Below are 21,975 nucleotides of genomic sequence, written 5' to 3' on the forward strand. Positions count from 1 at the left end.
TATATCAAACAATTATTTTAAAATAAATATTCTGAAATAATCATCGTTAATATTAATACTGTGAAATATATCCCGCATAGATTACTTTGTGTCTAAAAATATACTTGAGATCTCACATTTTCTATCAATTATACTAAATTAATGATATAATTTACAAGTACTATCTACAATAATAACATGCGAATGATTTAGAAAATGAAACTTAATGCATGTTTGGCATATTGAGACCAGGCTAAATTATTTTAAAAAAAAGGTGTTTGACGTGAACAAGTTATGATTAATGGAAGCATTTAAAATTTCCAAGCATCTAGAAAGGGTGAATGTATTAATTTCAAAAAAAAGGAAAAAAACGATATCCAAACCATGGCAGTCTCTAGTTCACAACCCAAAGAGGCAAAGAAAATGACATAGAGTCGACTTAAAAATTTTTGTTGATAACATGTGTATTTATTTTATTTTTTTATTTATTTTAATGCTTTCATTTAAAAAATACGTAAATTATCTGTTTGTAGAACTTTTAAAATACGTAAATCGTTTTTTTTTCGAATTTTGTAAATTTAAAGATAGAGATTAGAACTCAGTTCGATTTTTTAATTTGTATTTTAATATGTTTTTAACCTGAGGCAAACCTATGAACGGGATCGAAAAATTTTGTTTTGATTAAACTAGTGCTGGTGAAGTATGTAAGATGCAGTGTGATTGGGAAGCTTAATGCATGGAATGCATCAGTTACAGGCTTATTGAAAAGTTGAACGGATGGATTTAAAACTTTTATTTCTATTTTCTGCTTAAAATCAAGGATCAAACTGCATTGAAATGCTTGGTTGTTTATCGACAACGGCAGTTATCAAACTGAAATGTTAAAAAATGCTGCTGTTTAGGGTGTTGCGGTAACAAGAATCCAGTGAAGATGCTGTGACTATTCGGTGTGATAAACGGAAATCTGTATTTTAACATCTAACACATTCAGGTTAGAAAAGATTTTTGGGCAGTTCTGGAATGTAATCTCTTCAAACTCAAAAATAGGCTACCATGTATTTACAATATGTAGGCCTATTCGAAACGTTTTACAATATTTGCTATGTATAGTGTTTTAACTACTACGTATTTACTAATACAGATTTCTAATAAATTTTTACACTTTATGAATTTGAAATGAGCAAAATGTATATATTGTGTTCAATTGACGAAATAGTTACTTTATCTTTCGTTTCAATGTTGCATATTGTATTAATAATTTTTTAAATTAATTAAAAATCTACTAATGTGAGGTAGTTAATAAGGATTTATCATACCAGTAATAATAAGCACAATCACCCAGGTATCAATGGAGTATATTTAATAAAAACAAGAAGGGGTGTACATTAAAATCGATTACATTAGCGATTAACATGAAATAATAAATGAAATGATATCAGTGATAAGTCTATAGATTTCATCGTTTAATGTATGTGGGTTTGTGCTCAAATATCGACTGTGATCTAGGCAAATTATTCTATAAATTAAATTAATATAAATATATTGTTATGTTTGTATTTGTATATATATATGTTACAGTAAAAACCCGTTTTTAGTTAGAACGCGTTTTAACTAGTTGAAACTAGTTTATACTCGATGTCTTTGTTAAAACCCGCTTTGTCTAGTTAAAACTAATTTTAACTCAAATTCATTTTTGACTAGCAGTAAATTCCAGTTTTAACTAGACAAAATGGGTTATAACAAAGACATAAGACATCCAGTATCAACTAGTTTCAACTAGTTAAAACGCATCCTAACTAAAAACTAGTTTTGACTGCAACATATAGAGTGATTCGGGGTAAGATGATAAGCGGGGGAGATGCCTACTTTTTGATATTTTCCAATATTGAGTACGGAAACCTGTGGTTGGCTACCGTTACCTCATTTTCTACATCTGAGAAGAATAAAAGCAAGATAATAACGAAGTTTTTGTGGTGAAATGTTTCTAGAATTATTTTAAAACTAAAAGTTAAAATAGAATTTATTAAAAATTGCGAAAAACAATTAATGTGTGAGTTAAGGTTCTAAATTTTCCATTGTGAGCTACCGCCAATCCCGATCGGACATGCTAGAACACGTGACTCCACTAGGCATCTTACCCTAACAAATGGGAAAGATGCCACATTTTTCTTGGGGTAGCATGCCTATTTTTTGTTAATTGAATTCCACTATGCCTATTTTTAATAAATTTTTGTTTTCTCGTTTTATTGAAGGATATGCATAGAAATTATATAAGGACTTCTCAAAATGGTTTTTGGACTGAAAAAAGCTTTCAGCTAGCTATAGAGCACGTTAGAACGGGCGGAAACTTAACAATACTTATACTGCGCTGTTATACTTACTATGAAGTACTTTGTGCTACATATGCAATAAATTAAATTTGGTTAAGATATTCGAAAATTAATTTTATGCGATTATATTTATCTTACCCTAATGGCATTTGGCATCTCACCCGGATACTTAGGGTGAGGTACCTAAAATGCCAGACAGTAAAAAAGTCGTCATTGCAAACACAATATACAATTATTTTTCATATACTCCAAAGTTTTATTCAAAAAACATGCTCAAGAATATGATATTTTCGTTAGAGGCCTCCAAAACCCAAATTATTGCTATAATTTCCTTCATAAGCGAAATGTTAGGCATCTTCCCCCGAATCACTATACATAACTTTATTTATTTTCCCCAAACATATTTACGTAGCTAAAATTAGTTTTAACTAAAATCAAAACATGTACAGCAGTAAATTAACAGTCAAACTAGAATTTACTGCTAGTCAAAAATGAATTTGAGTTAAAACTAGTTTTAACTAGACAAACGGGTTTTAACAAAGACATCCAGTATAAACTAGTTTAAACTAGTTAAAACGCGTTCTAACTAAAAACGGGTTTTGACTGTAACATATATATATTATATAATATAAATACATTTATGCTTATTATCACTGATGTGATAAGTCATTATTATATACCTCACATTAGTAGAATTTTAATTAATTTAATTATACCAAGAGCAAAAAGCAATTTATACTAATAATTTTTTTATTTAATTATTTTAGGTATGGATAGCAACAGTCATATTTTTCGTAATTAGCAGTTTGTCATTTTATTTTATCATGAACCAGAGCAGAAAGTTGCACGGAAAGAGAGAAATAAAGTTTTACGACATCACATGGGCTCTTTTTGGAACATTAACTGATCAAGGTAGAGTAATACAGACGAGTTATCCGGGTGTCCACTTATCCGCATAAGTGGACACCCAGATAACTCGTCACTGGTCGGTTACGTAGTGAATTTTTTGTGGTCCCGGCCGACTTACATAGGCATTAATGTTATTAACCTTAAAAAACTCTGTTTACTCGACATCGTTTAACTCGTCACCACTGGATAAATCAACATACTTTTTCTGTTTCACACTTTTTAGAATTCTGATAAGTCGACTCTCCCCCTGAAAAATGAGTTCACACCACATAGCTTATTGTACGGTGTAAACTCATTTTTTCAGGAGGGAGTCGACTTATCAGACGTCAAAAGAGTGTGAAACAGAAAAAGTATGTTGATTTATCCACTGGTGACGAGTTAAACGATTTCGAGTAAACCGAGTTTTTTAACATTAATAACATTATTGCCAATGTAAGTCGGCCGGGACCACAGAATGCTGACTAATTAACCTATGGTGACGAGTTATCCGGGTGTCGACTTATGCAGAGTCGACTGTAATTCATTTTAATTTTAATATTTAATAACTTTATAAAATAACTAAACAATTAAAATATTTACTTATTTATTTAGGAAATGACATTTTTGAAATGAATAGAAGCAATAGAATTATGATATTTGCGTGGCTAATTTCGTCGTTTGTACTTCTGTCCAGTTACAGTGGAGCGATTATGTCTTTCATTATTCATGCTGGTCACGAAGAAGTTCCTCGTACATTTGAAGAATTAATTGCAGCAATAAAAGAAAATAAATATACAGCTGGAGCTTTATTTCATACTGGAGTGGGAAAATATGTTGAAGTAAGATTTTAACCATATGCTAATTCAATCTAAATTATTGTGATAACAATCTTGTTTCTATAAAAATCACTGTGTACTTTGATCAATTGTTCGGGACATTCAAACGTATTAACGCAATTGATAAATAATTGCGTATAAAGTCAAACCTAGCAGAATAGAGCATAATAAATGCAGAGACAGAGATTTCGTCATTTCACACTTTTGTAATCTCACTCGTGCTTAGTCCAACGAACACACTTAATTGTTTACTGTACTAACGTTTAGTTATGACACTAGACGTTGCAATGAACGAATATAACACTAAACATTAAATTTGATGCGTCTCCGAAACTCTTCATCTTAAAAAAGCAGAAAAGATCCTGTCTGGACCAGTGACATGCCGTCATTGGAAGCGGTGGAAGCGCTGCTTCCACCTTCCAATGACTTTCCCTTGTATTTTATAAAGTATAAATTTTCATATTTTAACGTACTTTGAACTAATTAAAATTAATATTTTATTATAACTGCATTATGTATCTTTTACAAATTTCTATACTACACGTGAAAAAAACGATAAGATTGCTATTGTATATTCGAATAATTCAGTGGCGGAAGAAATGTCGAAACCTGGTCAGTTTACAATCAGCCAGATTATATAGGCATTGGCACATGCGGTTTACAAAGCACCAACCTCATCCAGTTTAGCTGGTAGAAGCAACACACGCATAAGCATCCAATTTTATATCCTGGACCGGTTCTGGGCTGTTAGCGGCCTGCCTGCTAGATATTCGGCCGCCTTCGCCCGATTATGTGAATCTTAAGTAGACTAGATCAACGGCGGGCAACCGCCGGCCCGCGGGCCAGCTACGGCTCGCGAAAAGTTTCTATCCGGCCCGCGAGATCTTTAATAGATTATTAAATTGGAAAAATAACCAATTAATAGTTATTTTTCCAATTCTTTATAATTTTCGAAAACGATAAGAGAAAGAAATGTAGTAATTAACTTTTTATTTATTTAACATTTGCAGACTAAAGAAAATTACAAGTCACAGGAAGGCGTCAATTAATTACTACGGCCCGCGGAACAAACGTAAAATTTATTCTGACCCATGTTATAGAAAAGGTTGCCCACCCTAGACTAGATTTATAACTTAACCCAACCGATAGAAGTTTATTGACATGTTTTTATGATAGTTCTGTATAGTTGACAAGAGTTTTAAGAAAACTCCATTAAAATATTTGATATATTTATTCTGCGTTTATTCTGCTCTCCCATCTTATATTACTTACGGATTTCAATGTTAAACTGATGATATTACGATTTAGTACGTTTCATCTATAAGGGGATGTAGAAAAAAACGCATACAATTCTTGTACAATGTTAAAAAATTAACTGTTACTTTGGCGGCATCATTTACAACCAAATTTAATGAATGAGACGTAGAATGGTACAAAAAAAGCTCTAGAATTTATTTTCCTTAAATTTACGATTTATATAACCATTGTCATAAAAAAAACAATCCTCATACCGGTACTCCAATATCCAATATCACTTCCTAAGCCTTTTAAATTTCCGGTACTCCATAGGAAAAATAGCCTACGAGCACACCGCAAACACATACTTGAGCTCGCACACCTGGTGTGCTACAATTCGCTGTTTAGGTTCGACAACGCCACGTATTTACAGAAAAGGGGGGTCCCCATGGGGAGCCCAATTTCGGGCGACCTGTATGAGTTGGTGTTACGGCAGTTAGAGAGAGATGTCATTCACAGGTTTACACACGATATTATTTTATATCGTAGGTATGTGGATGACGTGATGGTCATATGGAAGAACAAGCCGAACGTCCATGATTTTCTGCGCAGTGTTAACGACAACCCGTATGGGCTAACGCTTAAACTAGATCAACTATCGGGCACCGATGTGCACTTTTTAGACGTCGCCATTCAACTCAAGGTAAACAGTATTGAAACGCGGGTCTATTACAAGCCCGACTACCAACCTATGTACATACCTGCTGGGTCTGAAGACCCGTATCGATATAAGATTGCGGCGTTCAGGGCGTTAGTTAGGAGGGCGTACACTCATAATTCTAAATGGGAGGACACGCTCACAGAGCTGGGACACATAGAAGACATAGCCGCTAGCCATGGATATAAACGTGGCCTCGTCCGTAGATTAGCGCGTAACTTCCGTAATACAAACACGGCACATAGCGCTTCGGTGGCACGGGATAGCTCCAATTCGGGGCCGAACCGGCGCACGGTGGTCCAGTACAACAGAGGTATGCAGGACCTATACAAGGAAATAGCGCGGAAGAAGGGCACCAAGTTGGCGTACTCAAGAACCCAATCGATCTATTCGCTACTCAGGAACGCCAAAGACAAACCGGATTTTCTAAGAGCACCAGGGGTATATAGTGTCCCGATAAGGGATCACAGGTCCCAAAGGGACCTAATATACATCGGATCTACCAAGAGGTCCGTTCAAAGAAGGATCTCGGAACACAAATATGACGTTGTCAAAAAAAGACACACCACCGCTCTGTCGATGTACGCCACCGACCCCGAGATAAAGGCAGATTTTGATAAAACCAGCCTCGTTAAAACGTCATTCGACACGGACCGCATCAGGGCCTTGGAGACCCTTGAGATTTACAAGGCGTCAAAATCGGGGAAATGTATTAATTTCAAGGATGGCAACGTATTATCATATGCGTGGCGGTATGTATCCAAAATGCACCCGCAATAGTAGCATCTCAGGATAGTGTAGTATTCCTGTATGGAGGGACAGAGGCATTTTTATGATGGTATCAGGGGGATTAATTGCATGTTAGATCATTCGCAATTATTGCACGCGGGAGAGGTTCGATCATTTGAATTTTGAAATAATTCTTTTTGCATTCTATTTCAAAACCGTCGATAAAACCTGACGAAGATCGCGGAGGCGATCGAAAACGTTAGTTAATTAGTTGTTAATTTTTCGTATGGAGTACCGGAAATTTAAAAGGCTTAGGAAGTGACATTGGACATTGTCATAAAAATTTGTCTTTCCACTGTTTTCCCAAGACTACAGATATTCAAGTACAGTACATGGTAACTGGTTTCGAGTTATTTCTACTTAAGAAGTAATTAAATAATTAAGAGATTAGGGAATTGGGAACATAAATAAAACCCTGCCGAAAGAGCCAGAATTTTACTTAAACAAAAGCTTAACCGAACCAATCTCTAGCCCAATACAGTGGGAACTGATTTCTTCGTAATATTAGATAATAAAGACAGAAATTTTTCCAGTTCAATGAGAGTGATTAAAAAGTTGTAAATTTTGGAAATTTTCGTGGATACTGGTCCTGAAAGGAATTAGTTAGAAAACAAATGACAGACAATCTACTTAGTATTAAGTTCAACATATTTAGATTTTTACAGCTATGGTGAGAAACGTTTAAAATCTACAACAACCCTGTCGCGTCCTTTGAGATATACTAGTGATGCAATAAAAGAGGCATTTGACATTGACCGGTATCCGCACCCTCGGGATTTGGCACGCGCACACTACTACCTACCTGGACCGTCTCTGATTCTATCCATTAGCTACTCGTATCGAGCTATTTGACTAAGTGGATTGTTTTAAAATTTAAAAAGTAAAGAATATTTTATGTTATTTTCATGTACGTTTCTTTACAAAGCTATATTTTAATTACAATTTTCTTTAAAAGTATATTAATACAATTGAACAATATATTGTACCAGGTATGTATATCCACCGCACATTTTATTTCGCCGAGTAAGTTTTTATAATTTATTTTTAATTTTAGCCCTTATATCATGGCTAGCGATTCAGAATGTAATTGTGATATTAAAAATACATTTAAAGAAGTCTACAGTTTTTATTGGCTTATCGAACAAATGAATACGAATGGACCCTAGACCAGTGATTTTTAACAGGGAGGCCGCGGCCCCCTGGGGTCCATAAGAAGTTTGCCGGGGGCGGCCAAATTATGCAAAATTTCCTTCAGAATATAATATAAAAAAATTGATGTATAACCGAATATCGTATTGAAAAGTGAAATAAGAAAGATAAAGTTTCCTATTTAGATTTTTTTATTTATTTGTTATTTCTCCCTACATACAACTTTGTTAGTACAGAAGAAATAAATGCAAATATGCTACTTACACCGCAGTATTTACTTCTTTTATTCCAAAGCAATTCTAAGAAACTATTAATGCTTGGAATTTTAAAAATAATTAGGAAAAATAGTAGGCTTTGAAAATTTAAATATTTTTGCAAAAGATATGCAAAATCTTTACCACAAGTTGTGGGCAATTTAGGTTAGTTTTAGTTTAGTTTTAGCATCGACATTGGTTAGATTTATCGACATGTTTCTTATTTTATTTTCTGTTAAAAATTAATGAGTTTTCATGTTTAATTGTGAAGTTTGAATGTTATTTAAATAGACAATGAAATAATAAAGTTATGATTTACATTTATTATATAAAAAAATAAAGCAATAATAAAAAAATCAATTTACTATAGATAATTTAACAAATATAAATTATTATTAAAAAAAACTGGGTCACAAAAAAATTATGAAATATTTGGTGGGCCGCAAGTATAAAAAGGTTAAGAACCACTGCCCTAGACCATCACAGACGTGCAATTAACTGATTGCCCCTGGAAGTCGGCTTCTTACAGAAACACAGCTTCCCTGTCATTAAATGTCACAGCACCCACTGGTCTGGACACGTCTTTAGTCTTTTTCGCGCCTTCTTCTTCAACAATTGTCTGGCTTCTCTCGTGATGTTCTCTTTCGCCTTTTTTAACCGTCGTAGAGAGGCCATCGTCATTCAACGCCTGCTTGTAAGTTTTATGACGTCACATTACTGGTCATTTCCACAGCCGATCACCAAAGCGTTGCTGATCTTTCATGTTAAATCAAATATTTTTTATCAAAAGCATTATTTTTAAAACATAATTTATCGATGTAATATTTAAATGTTATAAATCTATTAAATAAATTTTAAGTAATACAGTTTCATAAATGCACTGTATGATTAACTTTTAAATTTATTACATTAACTTTTTAAACAAATAAATATATGAAAAGTCTTGCAATTATTAATTTTTATCTTAGAAAAAATAATAATTCATTTTAAAAATCTATATTTATTATTACATATTACTTCTGTAAATGTATTTACAAAGACTTAGATTTCTGTTTTATTTTATATGTGAGAATCGGGGGTTACGCGATGAGGTCTAACCCGTTATCCGACAACGGAGAGGTGATTCCCGTTCACGTGGTCAGTGGATGGCAATTTAGGAGGGCAAAAATCGAGTGGGAGGTCGTAGATAAGTCGATAAGGTGTTGACCGCGTTTGCGTAATCACACCTATTTAAGACTCTAAACATATTTAATAAGGATATTATATAAAAGATGCATACATTACTAAAAATGACAATAATGGATATACTAATAATAATAGTTTAGACGCGACAATAGTCCTTCACGGAATTATAAATGAGGTGGTTAGCGGGGGTTTGCCGCTCGTAGTCAAAAATTACCTTGCTATCCGTAAGTCGTCGGCGTCAATTCGAGTGGAGGGCACGGAGGAAGATTGTGGATTAATTCTATTCGAGATCCTTGACGTCACACACTCTAGTGGGGGTGTGAACACATTTTATACCTAATTCAAGGGGTGTGAACTGTCATATAGTCAGGATTTATTTGCACACCTGTTATTGTGTTCATGTCTAGATTTAGCTGGTACGGACTCCGGGAATTGAGATGTTTGTTTAAATTACAGACCTAAGTGCTTCGCAGAGGTGAACTTAAAATATAAATTTCTATTGACATGACAGCTCTCACCCATCAATTAGCGTGTAGCTGACAATAATTATTGCAATCTTGTCTACAATTTCGATATTGTTTATGTCCAATGTCGGGTTCGACGACGATCTATGTGATTTATTGCTGCGGCCACGTGTCACGTGCAACAAAAGGGGGATGAGAACATCGCTTATTCTCGTCTTGTTGATTCTATCGTCTATCGATTTACTGTAATACAAACGATTATTTCCTTCTTGTTTATATATATTTTTAACAGCTATTTTGTAAAGATCGTTGCGGTTGTTAACCTTGGAAGGCCTCTTTAACTTTCTTACTTCACATTCTTCCGTAGAATTAAAGGTTTATAAAAAGAACGATACTATTCAAAAAAAGGGGGAAAGGGGGTGTTTCGGATCCTCGCATATATATAACTTAATATATAAATATTTATTACTATTATGAGAATAAGGGCAAGTGAGTGGATATGTGTAGGTAAAGTATTTAAAGTAATTAATTTACAGATTTATTGTTAAGTTTGTAATTTCCTTTTTCTTCCAGGCATATCTATCAAAGCTGATATTCTTGCTTGACAATAATTATTTAAAAATATATTTGAAATTATATTTAAAACATTTTTCAAAAGAAAATATGGCATTGTTCCACAGATACATGGAACACAGACAGATACTAAATAAATTAGTTCAATTCTTTCAAATGAAAGTTTAGTAAATAATTCTTTTTGTTTTTGCACTGTATAAATTGATCTTCATACATAGCTTGTAATAAACATTGAAAAAGCTTATATAATTCTAACAGTTAAAGAGAGAAATAAATCAGATGGATATGAAAAACCTCCTCCATCAATTTACTTAATATAACTTATAAGTTCAGAATGTAAAATGTCAAATTCTAATTTTTTATCTAAACAAGATATTACTGATTTACACTTTTCACATGAAATCTTCTGTAATAATTTATGAACAGCATAACCAGCAATAAAACTAAAATTTTAATGGAAGGCAAAGGAACTGTTATCATTTCACATTCAATAAGAACATCATCAAAACATTCGAAAGAAATATCCATCTGTGATTTAAAGGAATCTTGCATAAAATTTTCTACTTGAGTTGACATCAAATCTTTAATATGGAAATTCTTTATTCTCTCAGATTTCAATTTCAGTAACCTTAAAAGTTTTAATTTTTTTTTCACATTCTAAAACCTGCACAACACTAACATCATAATTACCACCACACATTTGGCGATATTGTCCAAATCTAGCTTCAAGATTATCTGTTTGGAACTTTCCCAAAAGTATAAACTTCAATGAAAATTTTTCAAACAAATATTCAACAAGATGAATCATAGCATAAGTTGTATGTTTTAAAGCACTTTATCTTTCAGTTTTACTTCTGTTTTGTTGTATCCTTGTAAATGACTCAATAATGCCTCAAATTTAGTCCATTGATCACACTTCTTTTCTGATCCTAACAGCCATATAAAGTTTTTGTTATCTAATTGGGTTTCATTAAAATATATGCATATATCAAAATTTTGAAACAGTTTAACAGCATGGGTTACTTGTGGAATATCTGACATTGTAATTTTATATAATAAAACATATTCTGTATCAAATAAAAGCAACCAAGAATTTGAAACATGATTAGAAATACCATCTTTCAAATATGCAAATGATTTAATATCTTTTTGGCACCATTTACGAAACTGTTGATTATCACGTTCAAATAATTCTTTTCTTCTGTCATCACCAGTTTTTCTTTTGGCAGGAGGCTTATGTGAAAGGTAAGCTGGACAATTTGGAAATATAGATGGGTAGGCATCTTCGGTTAGTTTTGGTCTTAATCTAGAAACTATTAACCATGACCCATCATCTCTTTTTATTTTAGGTCAAAATATACCTAGGTAACACTAATGGTGGCGCTATGGCCGCGCTACCGACTGTTCGTGCTCCTGACTGATCTCCCGGGTGGGAGCCGCCGGCAGGCCGCTGTGTGCTAAACGTCACTAGTTATTGATTCACGGTAGTTATTGAACAAAAGAAAAATAAGGAAACGTGTACTAAAAATATAGTTAATCTAATCTAACCTAACCTAACAGAAGCGCCGCCATTGGGGTTACCTAGGTATACTTTAACCTTATTTTATCTTCTTTGATGATAAATTTGTCATCAAAATGTTTAATACATACAACACTGTTTTTAGAAGGGGAAAAGTCATTATGTATATAGCTTTAATCCACTTACTAATCATTTCTGCACTTTTGGAGAAAGAGAAAAGTGTTGTGTACTCTATAGATGTAATTCTTTTAGTCTGTCACACAGCATCTTTGAGGAATCTATTAAGTAAATACATATATTTAAATTCTTTTTAGTTATAATGTAAAATAATTAGTAACATATTCTTACAGATATCTACTATAGACAATCCAATATGTTATTAACTTTTGATATATAATTTTTTCCCAATTTTATCCTAATTAAACTAGTTTATTTATTTCACTTGGAATTATAAGAAATTATTAATATTTTAATGAATGAGACAACTTAGTTAACTTGTACACATCAGGGATTGTACCAATTGCCGAAATCTTATATTGAATTACCAACAAAAAAATCTTACTATTAGGCTATATATAATATCCAATATATAAATCAAACTGACTTTATATCCACAAAAAAGTACGTATAACTAAAATGTCTTTTCTTTCAAAGTGTATTACAAATTAGACCTAATTTGAAAATGTTGAAAAATGGTCTACATAATAATTAGTTATGTAGTGTACTTAAAATACCCCTAACTTTTTTATTTTCGTATAATTAATATTCAAAAAAATATCTTCCCTTTGATAAACTATATGAATATAAATATCTAAATAATATCAAATTAGATAAACTTATAAAATAAACCAGAAAGACTAGCTTCAAGACATCTAACACCACGTTGTCCAGTAAACTGTAAATGACCAGTAGTCTGACGTCACGATTAGTTAACGGGGGTTACAAGCAGGTCTTGAATAACAATGGCCTTGGTCGTAGTCTCGGACACGCCGCCACATGGTGCCTCATGGTGTTCTGCTCTTCACATAAATTACCGTATTTACTCGCATATAAGACGAAGATTTTATTCATTTATCATAGCTTTAAAATCCTAAGTCGTCCTATACGCGCGAGCGAAAGATTCTTTGCGTATTTGCAAATAATTTTTGTGAACCGTATATTCGCATTTTTTACCGAATGCTTACCCTCTTGTATTTAAAAACATAAGTATTTTATCCGAGTCATTTGAATCGTTCTTGTATACTGTCGGGAGCAGTGGTGATATTCAGCGGGTTCGCACAGGTTCGGCCGAACCCGTTGGTAAAATTTTCAGTTTTCCGAACGGGTTCGCCCGAACCTTGTTAAACACACGTAATATTTCTCAGTGGTTTTGTTTCTTTTAAAAAATATGTTAAAATATACGTACTATACTCTGTAACACTACTAAACTAGAGCCTTATATCCCGTTCGCACCGAGCATTTCAATTTAAATTGTGAGCAAGGTCGGGGACTATGTCTTGGTGCGATCTCTCTCGACCGTTTCAATCTCGACCGAAACGAGGTTTAATCGCGATCGATTCAAGAGAGTTCTTGAAACTAGATCCAGGCAGATCCCACAATCTCACGCGCGTGAGATCTGTCTATTATCAGCAGTCCCATTCGGGGTGAAAAATTTCTCTGCCTAAAAAAGAAAAACAAAAAAAAAGGGTCGACAGCACTAATATACTATTGTTACCTGGTCTTCGCCAGCTCTGGTCTTCCCACATGTAGCCACTGCTCTGGTCAACATACCTATAACGAATGCACAAATATAGACCAACCTCCGGTATGTTGTAACTGTAGACACGAACACACCATGGCTGGGCATAATGCCAGAGATAGTTCTTGTAGGGTATACACGAGAATCAAAACCAATCTAATAAATAGAACTGACTATGGAATTACAGCCTAAGACTAAATTAGCTTCCTGCAATACAATATAGGTAGAAGCATTGCTTCTACTTCTATCTTAACTTCTATCATCAATCAATTTGATCTCATTCTTTGCCAACAGCCATATTGTGTGTTCCTGGATTTCGTTAACTCTAGCTCACCGTGTATTCATCGTCTTCACATCTAAATACTTAGTAACTACTTTAAAAGAGCTACAAGAGTCCTACAAAAGTGCCAAGAAAGTGCTTCAAGAACGCTTCAAGAGTACTTCAAGAGTGCTTCAAGAGTGTGACAATCATTCACGTCAAATACGCATCGAAAACGATAGTGAGATGCGTGAATGAAATAGAATTGTAGAATTTGACGTCAATATTGAAGAGAAAGGTACGAATAGCTGCAAACATAACTGGACCAAATGGAACTGACGCTAAAGAAAGTCCATATGCAGCAAAGAGACGACGCAATTTTACAAACAATTATTGCAAGTTTACCGTCTCGGCGAAGACGCCTCTAGTTTATAAAATTGTTCGTGCTATGTTTGTTATTGTCTGTGCTCTGTGCTCTGTGTTTTTTTTTTTTTTTTTTTTTTTTTGTCTACATGTCACTATATTTGTAGTTGATGTTATGCTTTATTCTGGTTAAATAATTTACATATCTGTAACTCATATATTTATTGTAACTCTGTTATATTTCATCCGGTTATGTATTACGGCACCGGTTATGTACCTTTGGTATCTTTTTAATTAAATAACTGAACTGAACTGAACTGGTCTTCGCCCAGGGCCCCTTACGTTCCAAATAAGCCACTGATTATTAGATATATCGCAAGAAAAGGTATTGTATTTATTTCTAGCCAAACCTTCCATTTTGTTTGTCGGTGATTGTTAGGGAAAAATTTTCTGCTAGCGAACCCTTTGTTAAATATTTCGAATATCACCACTGGTCGGAAGTAAAGATGAATAGCAATAGGAAAAGCAAAGCTTTTCAATTGAATTCCAGATTGAAATTCTAAAATCATACGGGAGTACGATATAAGTTTTAATGCATTCCCATGTGAAAACAGATGATTATTCGGAAATCAGAATTCGGAGTGTAATCGTCGAAGAGTGAATTCGACTGTTAAGAATTGGCAAAAAAAAGGTTCTCGATTGTCCAGCTTTACACGAAAAATTGTGTTGTCGATTTTACAAGATTTTTCCTTAAAGCTTAAGATGCCAGGAATTTTTGCAGGACAATATGTGCATTTACGTTCATTTGATATTTTACTTGTGATTAAACGAAATAAAATTAGAATTGTATTAACAAATCTAATTTTCTTTATTTTGATCTTTAAAGTCACACCTCATCCTATATGCGAGGTCGTCTTATATGCGAGTAAATTGGTATATTAAAAACATGACAGTTGTTTATAAAACATTTTTAAAACGATTGTTAAAGTAAATTGAAAATGTTACTTAAAAAACTGATGTTTTTTAGAAACGAAATTAAACAAATATCACTGTTCTTAAACATGATTTATTATTGATTTGTTGTGAAACCGTGTTGTATTGTTTTTAGAAGGTAACCGTGTTCAACTAAATAAAGGTGGAAAAAGCCATGTGATTGTTATTAACAAGATTTTGTGTTCAACACTTCTGCGATTTATTATAATAGATTATTTGTAATGTCAAAATTATAAATGATAAACAGAAATAAACTTGTAATACATACTATATAAATATAATTTATATGTACTGTACATACAAATTATTAAATATGAAAAATGAAGAATATATTAAATAACTTAGGTAAATTTTTCCCTGCTTACAATAAACATCACCGAAACATAAATATTTGATAGTTGTTTATTTTCTTATATCTTCTATAATATAAGACCTGTCTCGATTATATGTATTATATATAATCGAGACAGGTTGACAATAATAATAATAAGCGCAGAGCCAAAGCGGTTAGGAGTTGAAAGTTTTGAAACTTGGTACACGCCATGAGAATGCACACAAGAAAGAAATTTTTGGAAAACCCTCGCGGGGTAGACAGAGAGGGTTAAAGATTACCCTATAGAACTGTACTATTTTAGATGCGGTTTTTTGCGTTTTTGCGAGAATCGAGCATATTTTTAGACCTATTTTAAAATTATCTAATTAGCTACAGAAAAAAGTGAACCTAATTCTTCTACGCTGTGAAGCGAGTAAAATTGGCTATAAAATTAATTAAGACTAAGATTAAAATTATTATCTTAATCTTCGCTATTGGTAGTTTGCCTGAGCACTTGGCTGATCTGCTAGTATAAAAATAATTAAGCAATTTAAATAAATTTTTAAAATAATTAAATTGTAAGTTATCTTTTTTGACATATCAACTTATCTACAATTATATTTTAACCTTTATTCAGAAATAATTATAATAATTTTTTTTTTAAATATAACTTCAACATATATATGATCTTAGGATGCTACTGAAATGTCACCGTTACTATTTTGGATAAAAAAATTACACGAACAAGGAAAAATCATAAATATTGGACCAAACGACGATGTTTACGAATTACTTTTAAGGAAGAAATTTGCACTTATACACTACGATGTAGACGGAATGGCGTATACCAGTGCTTTGGGAATTAATAACTATATATGTTCAAAAGAACCTCTTTATTCCCAGTATGAAATATTGGCTATAAGAAAGGGATATCAATACAAACAACTTTTTAATAAATGGTAAGTTATTAATTAAAGGAATCTCTATTATTTATTTATTAATAATTATTTTTTTTTGCTTAGCATTCGTCGAATAATAGAAAGTGGATTATATAGTTATGCAATAAAATATCAAGTAAATAAACTGAGACATACAAAGGTAATTCCAGAAAAAGATACGGATCCCAAACCATTAACAGTAGAAGATTTAATTGGAGGATTTTCTGTTCTTATAATTGGATACGTTTTATCAATTTTAGTATTTATTCTAGAGCTATTAACAAATGGAAGCAAATTTTCAAAACTATTAAAATCAAAAAAGTCTACTTCAGTTCTCAGCATGTAAGGTGTTGGAGAGTTTCCTAGTATTTCAATTAAAATCTCAATATAAATATAAATATTTTAGTATGTTGGAGAATAATTACTAAATCTTGCTTAGTTTAAAATCCGTTTCTATTTACAATAAGAAAAATCGCTTACTAATCTTTTAGGTAATGTATTTTTCAGTCGAATTATAATTTTTTTTTCTGTGTTTATGATGATTAGAAGTATGAAATTGACTTATTGAAAGTTTTTTCTGTAAATTACGATTATTTTTAAAAATAATTCAGAAGGAAAAAAAATTTTTTTCAGTACAAATATACAAATCATTCGAAAAGAAGACATTTAATCGCTATGTCAGATCAAAGTTTTATTTTGATGTAGTTCATCAGATAACATTAAGCTTCGATATATTTTCTAATCAAAAATATTGGAGCCTATAATTAAACGGACAAATATGCATTTCTGAAAATTTAACGTAGTTGTTGTAGTTTTTTTTCTTTTCTTTGTCATGAGATAGAATTATTTCTCAAACTGAAATAATATAGAATTATTTATATTACTTATTTTTAAGCATTTACTCTCGTAGTATAATATTACTATTTTTCTGTATGGTCATCTGTATGGTCAAAATCTCGAATAACTTAACTCTTATTCTGAATGTAAATACTCATAATTATTAAGTGATTTGAAAATATTGAATATGTCATATATTATTAAGTGATATATAATAAAATTCTATAAAAATAATCCCTCTTTTAAATTTCAATTTAATTTAGACATTAATTCATAAATTAAAAACTTTGAAAATTTAATAATCTGTATTTTTAATGTTTCTATTCAATGTTCTTTATAAAATATATCAGAAATATATAGTATTAATTTTGCACAATGAAAATAGATTGTCATTAAAGAGATAAATAAACAAAATATTTTAATTCATATTCATTGAAATATATACATATTGTTAAAAGTATCTACTGTTTTAAATATAAAATAATAATGAATTCTCGAAATAATTAGTTTCTGCTCTGTAAAATAAGTTTTAAATAAAATTGAACTTTTTGCATGATAGAATTGAAATTACAGCCATATTTTATTGATAAGAAATTAATTGAATATCTAAATTTAGAAAATTTCAAAATTTTTGCAGTATAAAAGGATGGTTATAGATTTAATGTGTATTATAAATATAACAACACAATAAAATTAAAGTATTTAATATCTGAAATTATGTATTTTTCTTATATTGTTATTCGTATTACCGTAAATATACTATATATACCATAAAATGTACTTATTAAAAGTTAATAAAAGTTAAAAATATTTTTTTCTGATTAATAATAATTAAAAATGTTTTCGAATATTTTTTGTACATCGCAAACAGTATCGCGAAAGGTCTTGCTAAACTTTAAGGATTGTCCTGCACTCGGATTTTACTGTAGGCCGTACTATTTTAGATGCGGTTTCTTGCAAGAATCGAACATATTTAACATATTTTTAGATCCATCTAAAAATTTTCTAATTAGTCTCGGAAGAGGGTGAATCTAATACTTGCTCCCGGTAAAAACGGGTAAGATCGGCTGTAATCTAATAATCTTAATCTTGGCTATCGTTACTTTAAGCGCGAGCAACTCCGGACTCATCTACTAGTATATATATATATATACTAGTAAATATACAGTCAAACCTGTTTTTTGCGGTCTTTTTTTGTGCGATTTTTTATTTGTGCCCTATAGTCGGCGACTAGTCTCATGCGTTTTGTCATGTCTCACGTTGACTTATTATAGCTAAATAAACTTATTATAGCATAAATGAACTTATTATAGCAATATTATTTCATGAATATGAGAAAAATAAAATAATTTATTTTTTAAGTCAACAAAACACCACCTGGACAAAAATATGTAAAACAGACGATAGACAAGACGATGCAGTCAAGTGCTGACATCTGTTGTCAATAAATTCTACGTCTGTTTTAATTACGTTAATTAAACCTTCAAAGTGCTTTCACATTCCTGGACCATTAAGATAAGATTCATTTCAAAGCGTAAATTGAAGGTAAATGTACTGTATTATTTACGTATTTTCTAAATCAGATTCCAAAAGGTTTGGCGAGATTCCAAGTAGCTGCCAAGCCTCGTCATGATTTCGTTTAAAAAAGCAATTCCTAGTTATTTCGTGCGGTTTTGAGTTATTTTCTATGTGAGACTTTTTATGCGGTCCCTATTGACCGCATAAAAAATATTTTTTTGTGTTGTGAAAACTATTTTTTATAGCCACTCGTGAAGTTTCGTGCGATTTTTATGCGTTTTTTTATGCGGTTTCTATTCACCGCATAAAAACAGGTTTGACTGTATATTATATATATACATGTGTGTGTGTGTGTAAACGACAAAAGGCCCTCCAGTTCAACTTAACTGTCCAAGGAACTGTCTAGTCCAATGTTCTGGGGGAACAGTTCTGTATTCGGATTAGTTCCAATTCCAGAATCAGACCTGTATTTCCCACCTCTACTTATTACCCCGTCTTGCCCTACCTACACCTAAATGCAATTTAGTATTGCACTTTCAAATTCTAATATATTTTTTATTTATGTAAGTATTTTTTCTCCATTTCAATTTAATTTTATTTTATTGCTTAAATTCTAATTAATGTTTTTTATTGTAAATTTCTATTATAACAGATTTAGCTTTTAAACTAAACAATAGATTAATTAAATACCCTAATAGCACAGTTTAAAACTATCTGTGATATACCGTAATATAAAAACAGAGTTTTAAATTTAATAATCCAGTAGAATTAATGTTGAAGTATTTAATTAATGTCTGAAAATACACCTTTTTCAAATATTGTTATTTGTGCAAGATCTGCTGTAAGTCAGTAAAAGCTTTAAAAATTTATAAAGAAATGAAATAGCATCACATTAGAATATACTTGGCACTAAGAAGTATAGTATTTTCAGAATGGAGTATTTTTTACAGGAAATAAATTATATATACAGTTTTAAAAGTCTCTGCAGTTAGATACTGTACAGAGAAAAACATTCGTGAAATGGGCGTTATCAAAATTCGTAGCAAGCACAATGGCAATGTAGTGTGTTTTAGACAGATGAAGCAAACTTTTCATTACATGGAAAACTGAACACAATATTGACGCACATGAGCATTTGCCTATCCACATGCGTACGCATCGCAAGCACTTAATTTACCTTGATTGAAAGTTTAGAATGGATTCTCTGCCTAATACAGAGTGGGACCGTTTCCTTTGAGGAGCGTTGACGAAGAACTGGCTGACACGCTACCATAGTCAAAGCGCAGCGTTATTTGATACTGCTGCGTGTCCTGTTCGCAATAAAGAAAAGAGCTGCCCACAGGTTACAGTTATCCGAATGTGGCACCAACTCTCATCGCTTCTCCAGTAAAAACTTTCTGATCAAAACATTTGGTAAAGAATGTAGTGTTATCAGTAGGCATTGCAAGATCCCTTGGCCTCAATTGTTTTCAGATTTGACATCAGTAGCTTTCTAGTTATGGGGTATATAAAATCTACAGTGTATCACTTAGGTTCTTTCACATTATCAGAAATGAAATATGTCTGACCGGAAGGTCGGCACTGCTTCGATGCCCTTTCAGGAATGACACCACTGTGTCCCGATTGACACGGAAGCCGCGACGGCAAATCAGTTTGGATTAGAAAGTAGGTCACGCGAGCTGCCGCGTGAGTCAGCCATCCGATTCCGGATGGAAACCGCAAAATAGCGAGCAGGAAGTGACTCATGCAAAAACTAGATTAACAAAACAACCGTTTATTTGTAAAGAAAAATACATTTTATACATTTCATATCGTTAAACGAGTTATAATACGTCGAGCTAAAATGGGTAAAGATACCTCACGTTTCTTGAGAGAGAGAGTTTACATGAGGTTGGCGTGGCGATAAATACCTGCAGTTGAAGAATCCGGTTGTAAACTTTATGCTGGAAATGATTTATACTATTACTTAGGGAAGTTGAATAAATGCGAAAGTTCGCACGTTAGAACAGTTCTGGATAAGATGTATTCCGGGAGTTGATTCTAGATTTCTTTCAGGTTTGACGGCGAAGTTATTCCGATTTGCAGGCACTAATGTTTCGGATCCAAGTCGAAAAGTTAATTCGTTTCAGAGCACAGATTATCGGTCGATGAACTGGCGACAACTGACTAAATTTGCAGTTACTTGCTATATTGAACTGATAAAATCGAGACAGTACGTCAAAAGGTTATGAGAAAGCATCGCTTTCACTGCTGAGAACTTAACAGATGATTGACGATTTGTCCCCGCTTTCCAATTGGTCCCCCCCGTCGTTACGAATTGTAACGAGATCGGATTCGATAGGGATCGGAATTGTCAGTCAATCTCGACTGACAATTCGATCCCTATCGAAGATGTTTGGTCTCAGTACTTAAATTAATCTATTGTTTCAACCTGAGAAGACCGACTTTCTCGGAAATTTCTACAAACATGTCGTTTTATGGACATAAAATATTCATTTTTCGTTTTCCCCTTTTTTTCGTTTCACGGTTTCCTTTTACAATATAAAATCATTTTAACTATTATAAATATTAGTTTCTATTTAAAAATTTGTTTTGTTTTGCACAAATTCTATACTCATTTCCGAAGCTTCACATTATGATTTAGTTATGTAAATAAATTACGTAGTGCAAAGTCTCACATATGCAATTAGGAGTGAAATCTGTTCCATCTATCCAGATGTGCTATACTCTGTGCTCAAAGACAATGTCACTCGCCTCAATTTTGTCATATACTATAATGTCAAATAAACTTTATAATGTTTTTACCAAGATAAGAATTTTAATATTTGATTTTTGTGTATAAGTTTAAAAATTTTACGCAGAAATGTTTTCGGCATTCATTATTATTTCTACTCCCAATTTAAAAAAAAAATTAATCTAAAAAGCAATACAAACGTAAATATAAAATATTTACGTATGTTCAACTAATTTTCGAACTACTGTTTGTACCCCACATTTTCTGATATACAATTATTCTGTTAATTATAAATGTTTATATCATGAAAAACTTGTAGAATTTATAAACAACTTCAATGTTTACTGTGTTCAGTTTGTATT

General features: G+C 32.2%; 1 protein-coding gene across 1 annotated transcript in view; it reads left to right on the plus strand.

The window, feature by feature from the left end:
- Positions 1-21,975, plus strand: part of LOC136982038 (glutamate receptor 1-like) — a 53,461-nt gene that overhangs the window by 13,385 nt on the left and 18,101 nt on the right. Inside the window, exons 5-8 of the mRNA XM_067278468.1 lie at positions 3,077-3,221; positions 3,810-4,036; positions 16,280-16,545; positions 16,609-16,866. Coding sequence (XP_067134569.1) covers positions 3,077-3,221; positions 3,810-4,036; positions 16,280-16,545; positions 16,609-16,866 — 896 coding nt within the window. The remainder of the gene's footprint in view (positions 1-3,076; positions 3,222-3,809; positions 4,037-16,279; positions 16,546-16,608; positions 16,867-21,975) is intronic.

Source organism: Centruroides vittatus, unplaced genomic scaffold, assembly GCF_030686945.1.
Source record: "Centruroides vittatus isolate TY-2023 unplaced genomic scaffold, ASM3068694v2 contig_801, whole genome shotgun sequence".
Lineage (NCBI taxonomy): Eukaryota > Metazoa > Arthropoda > Arachnida > Scorpiones > Buthidae > Centruroides > Centruroides vittatus.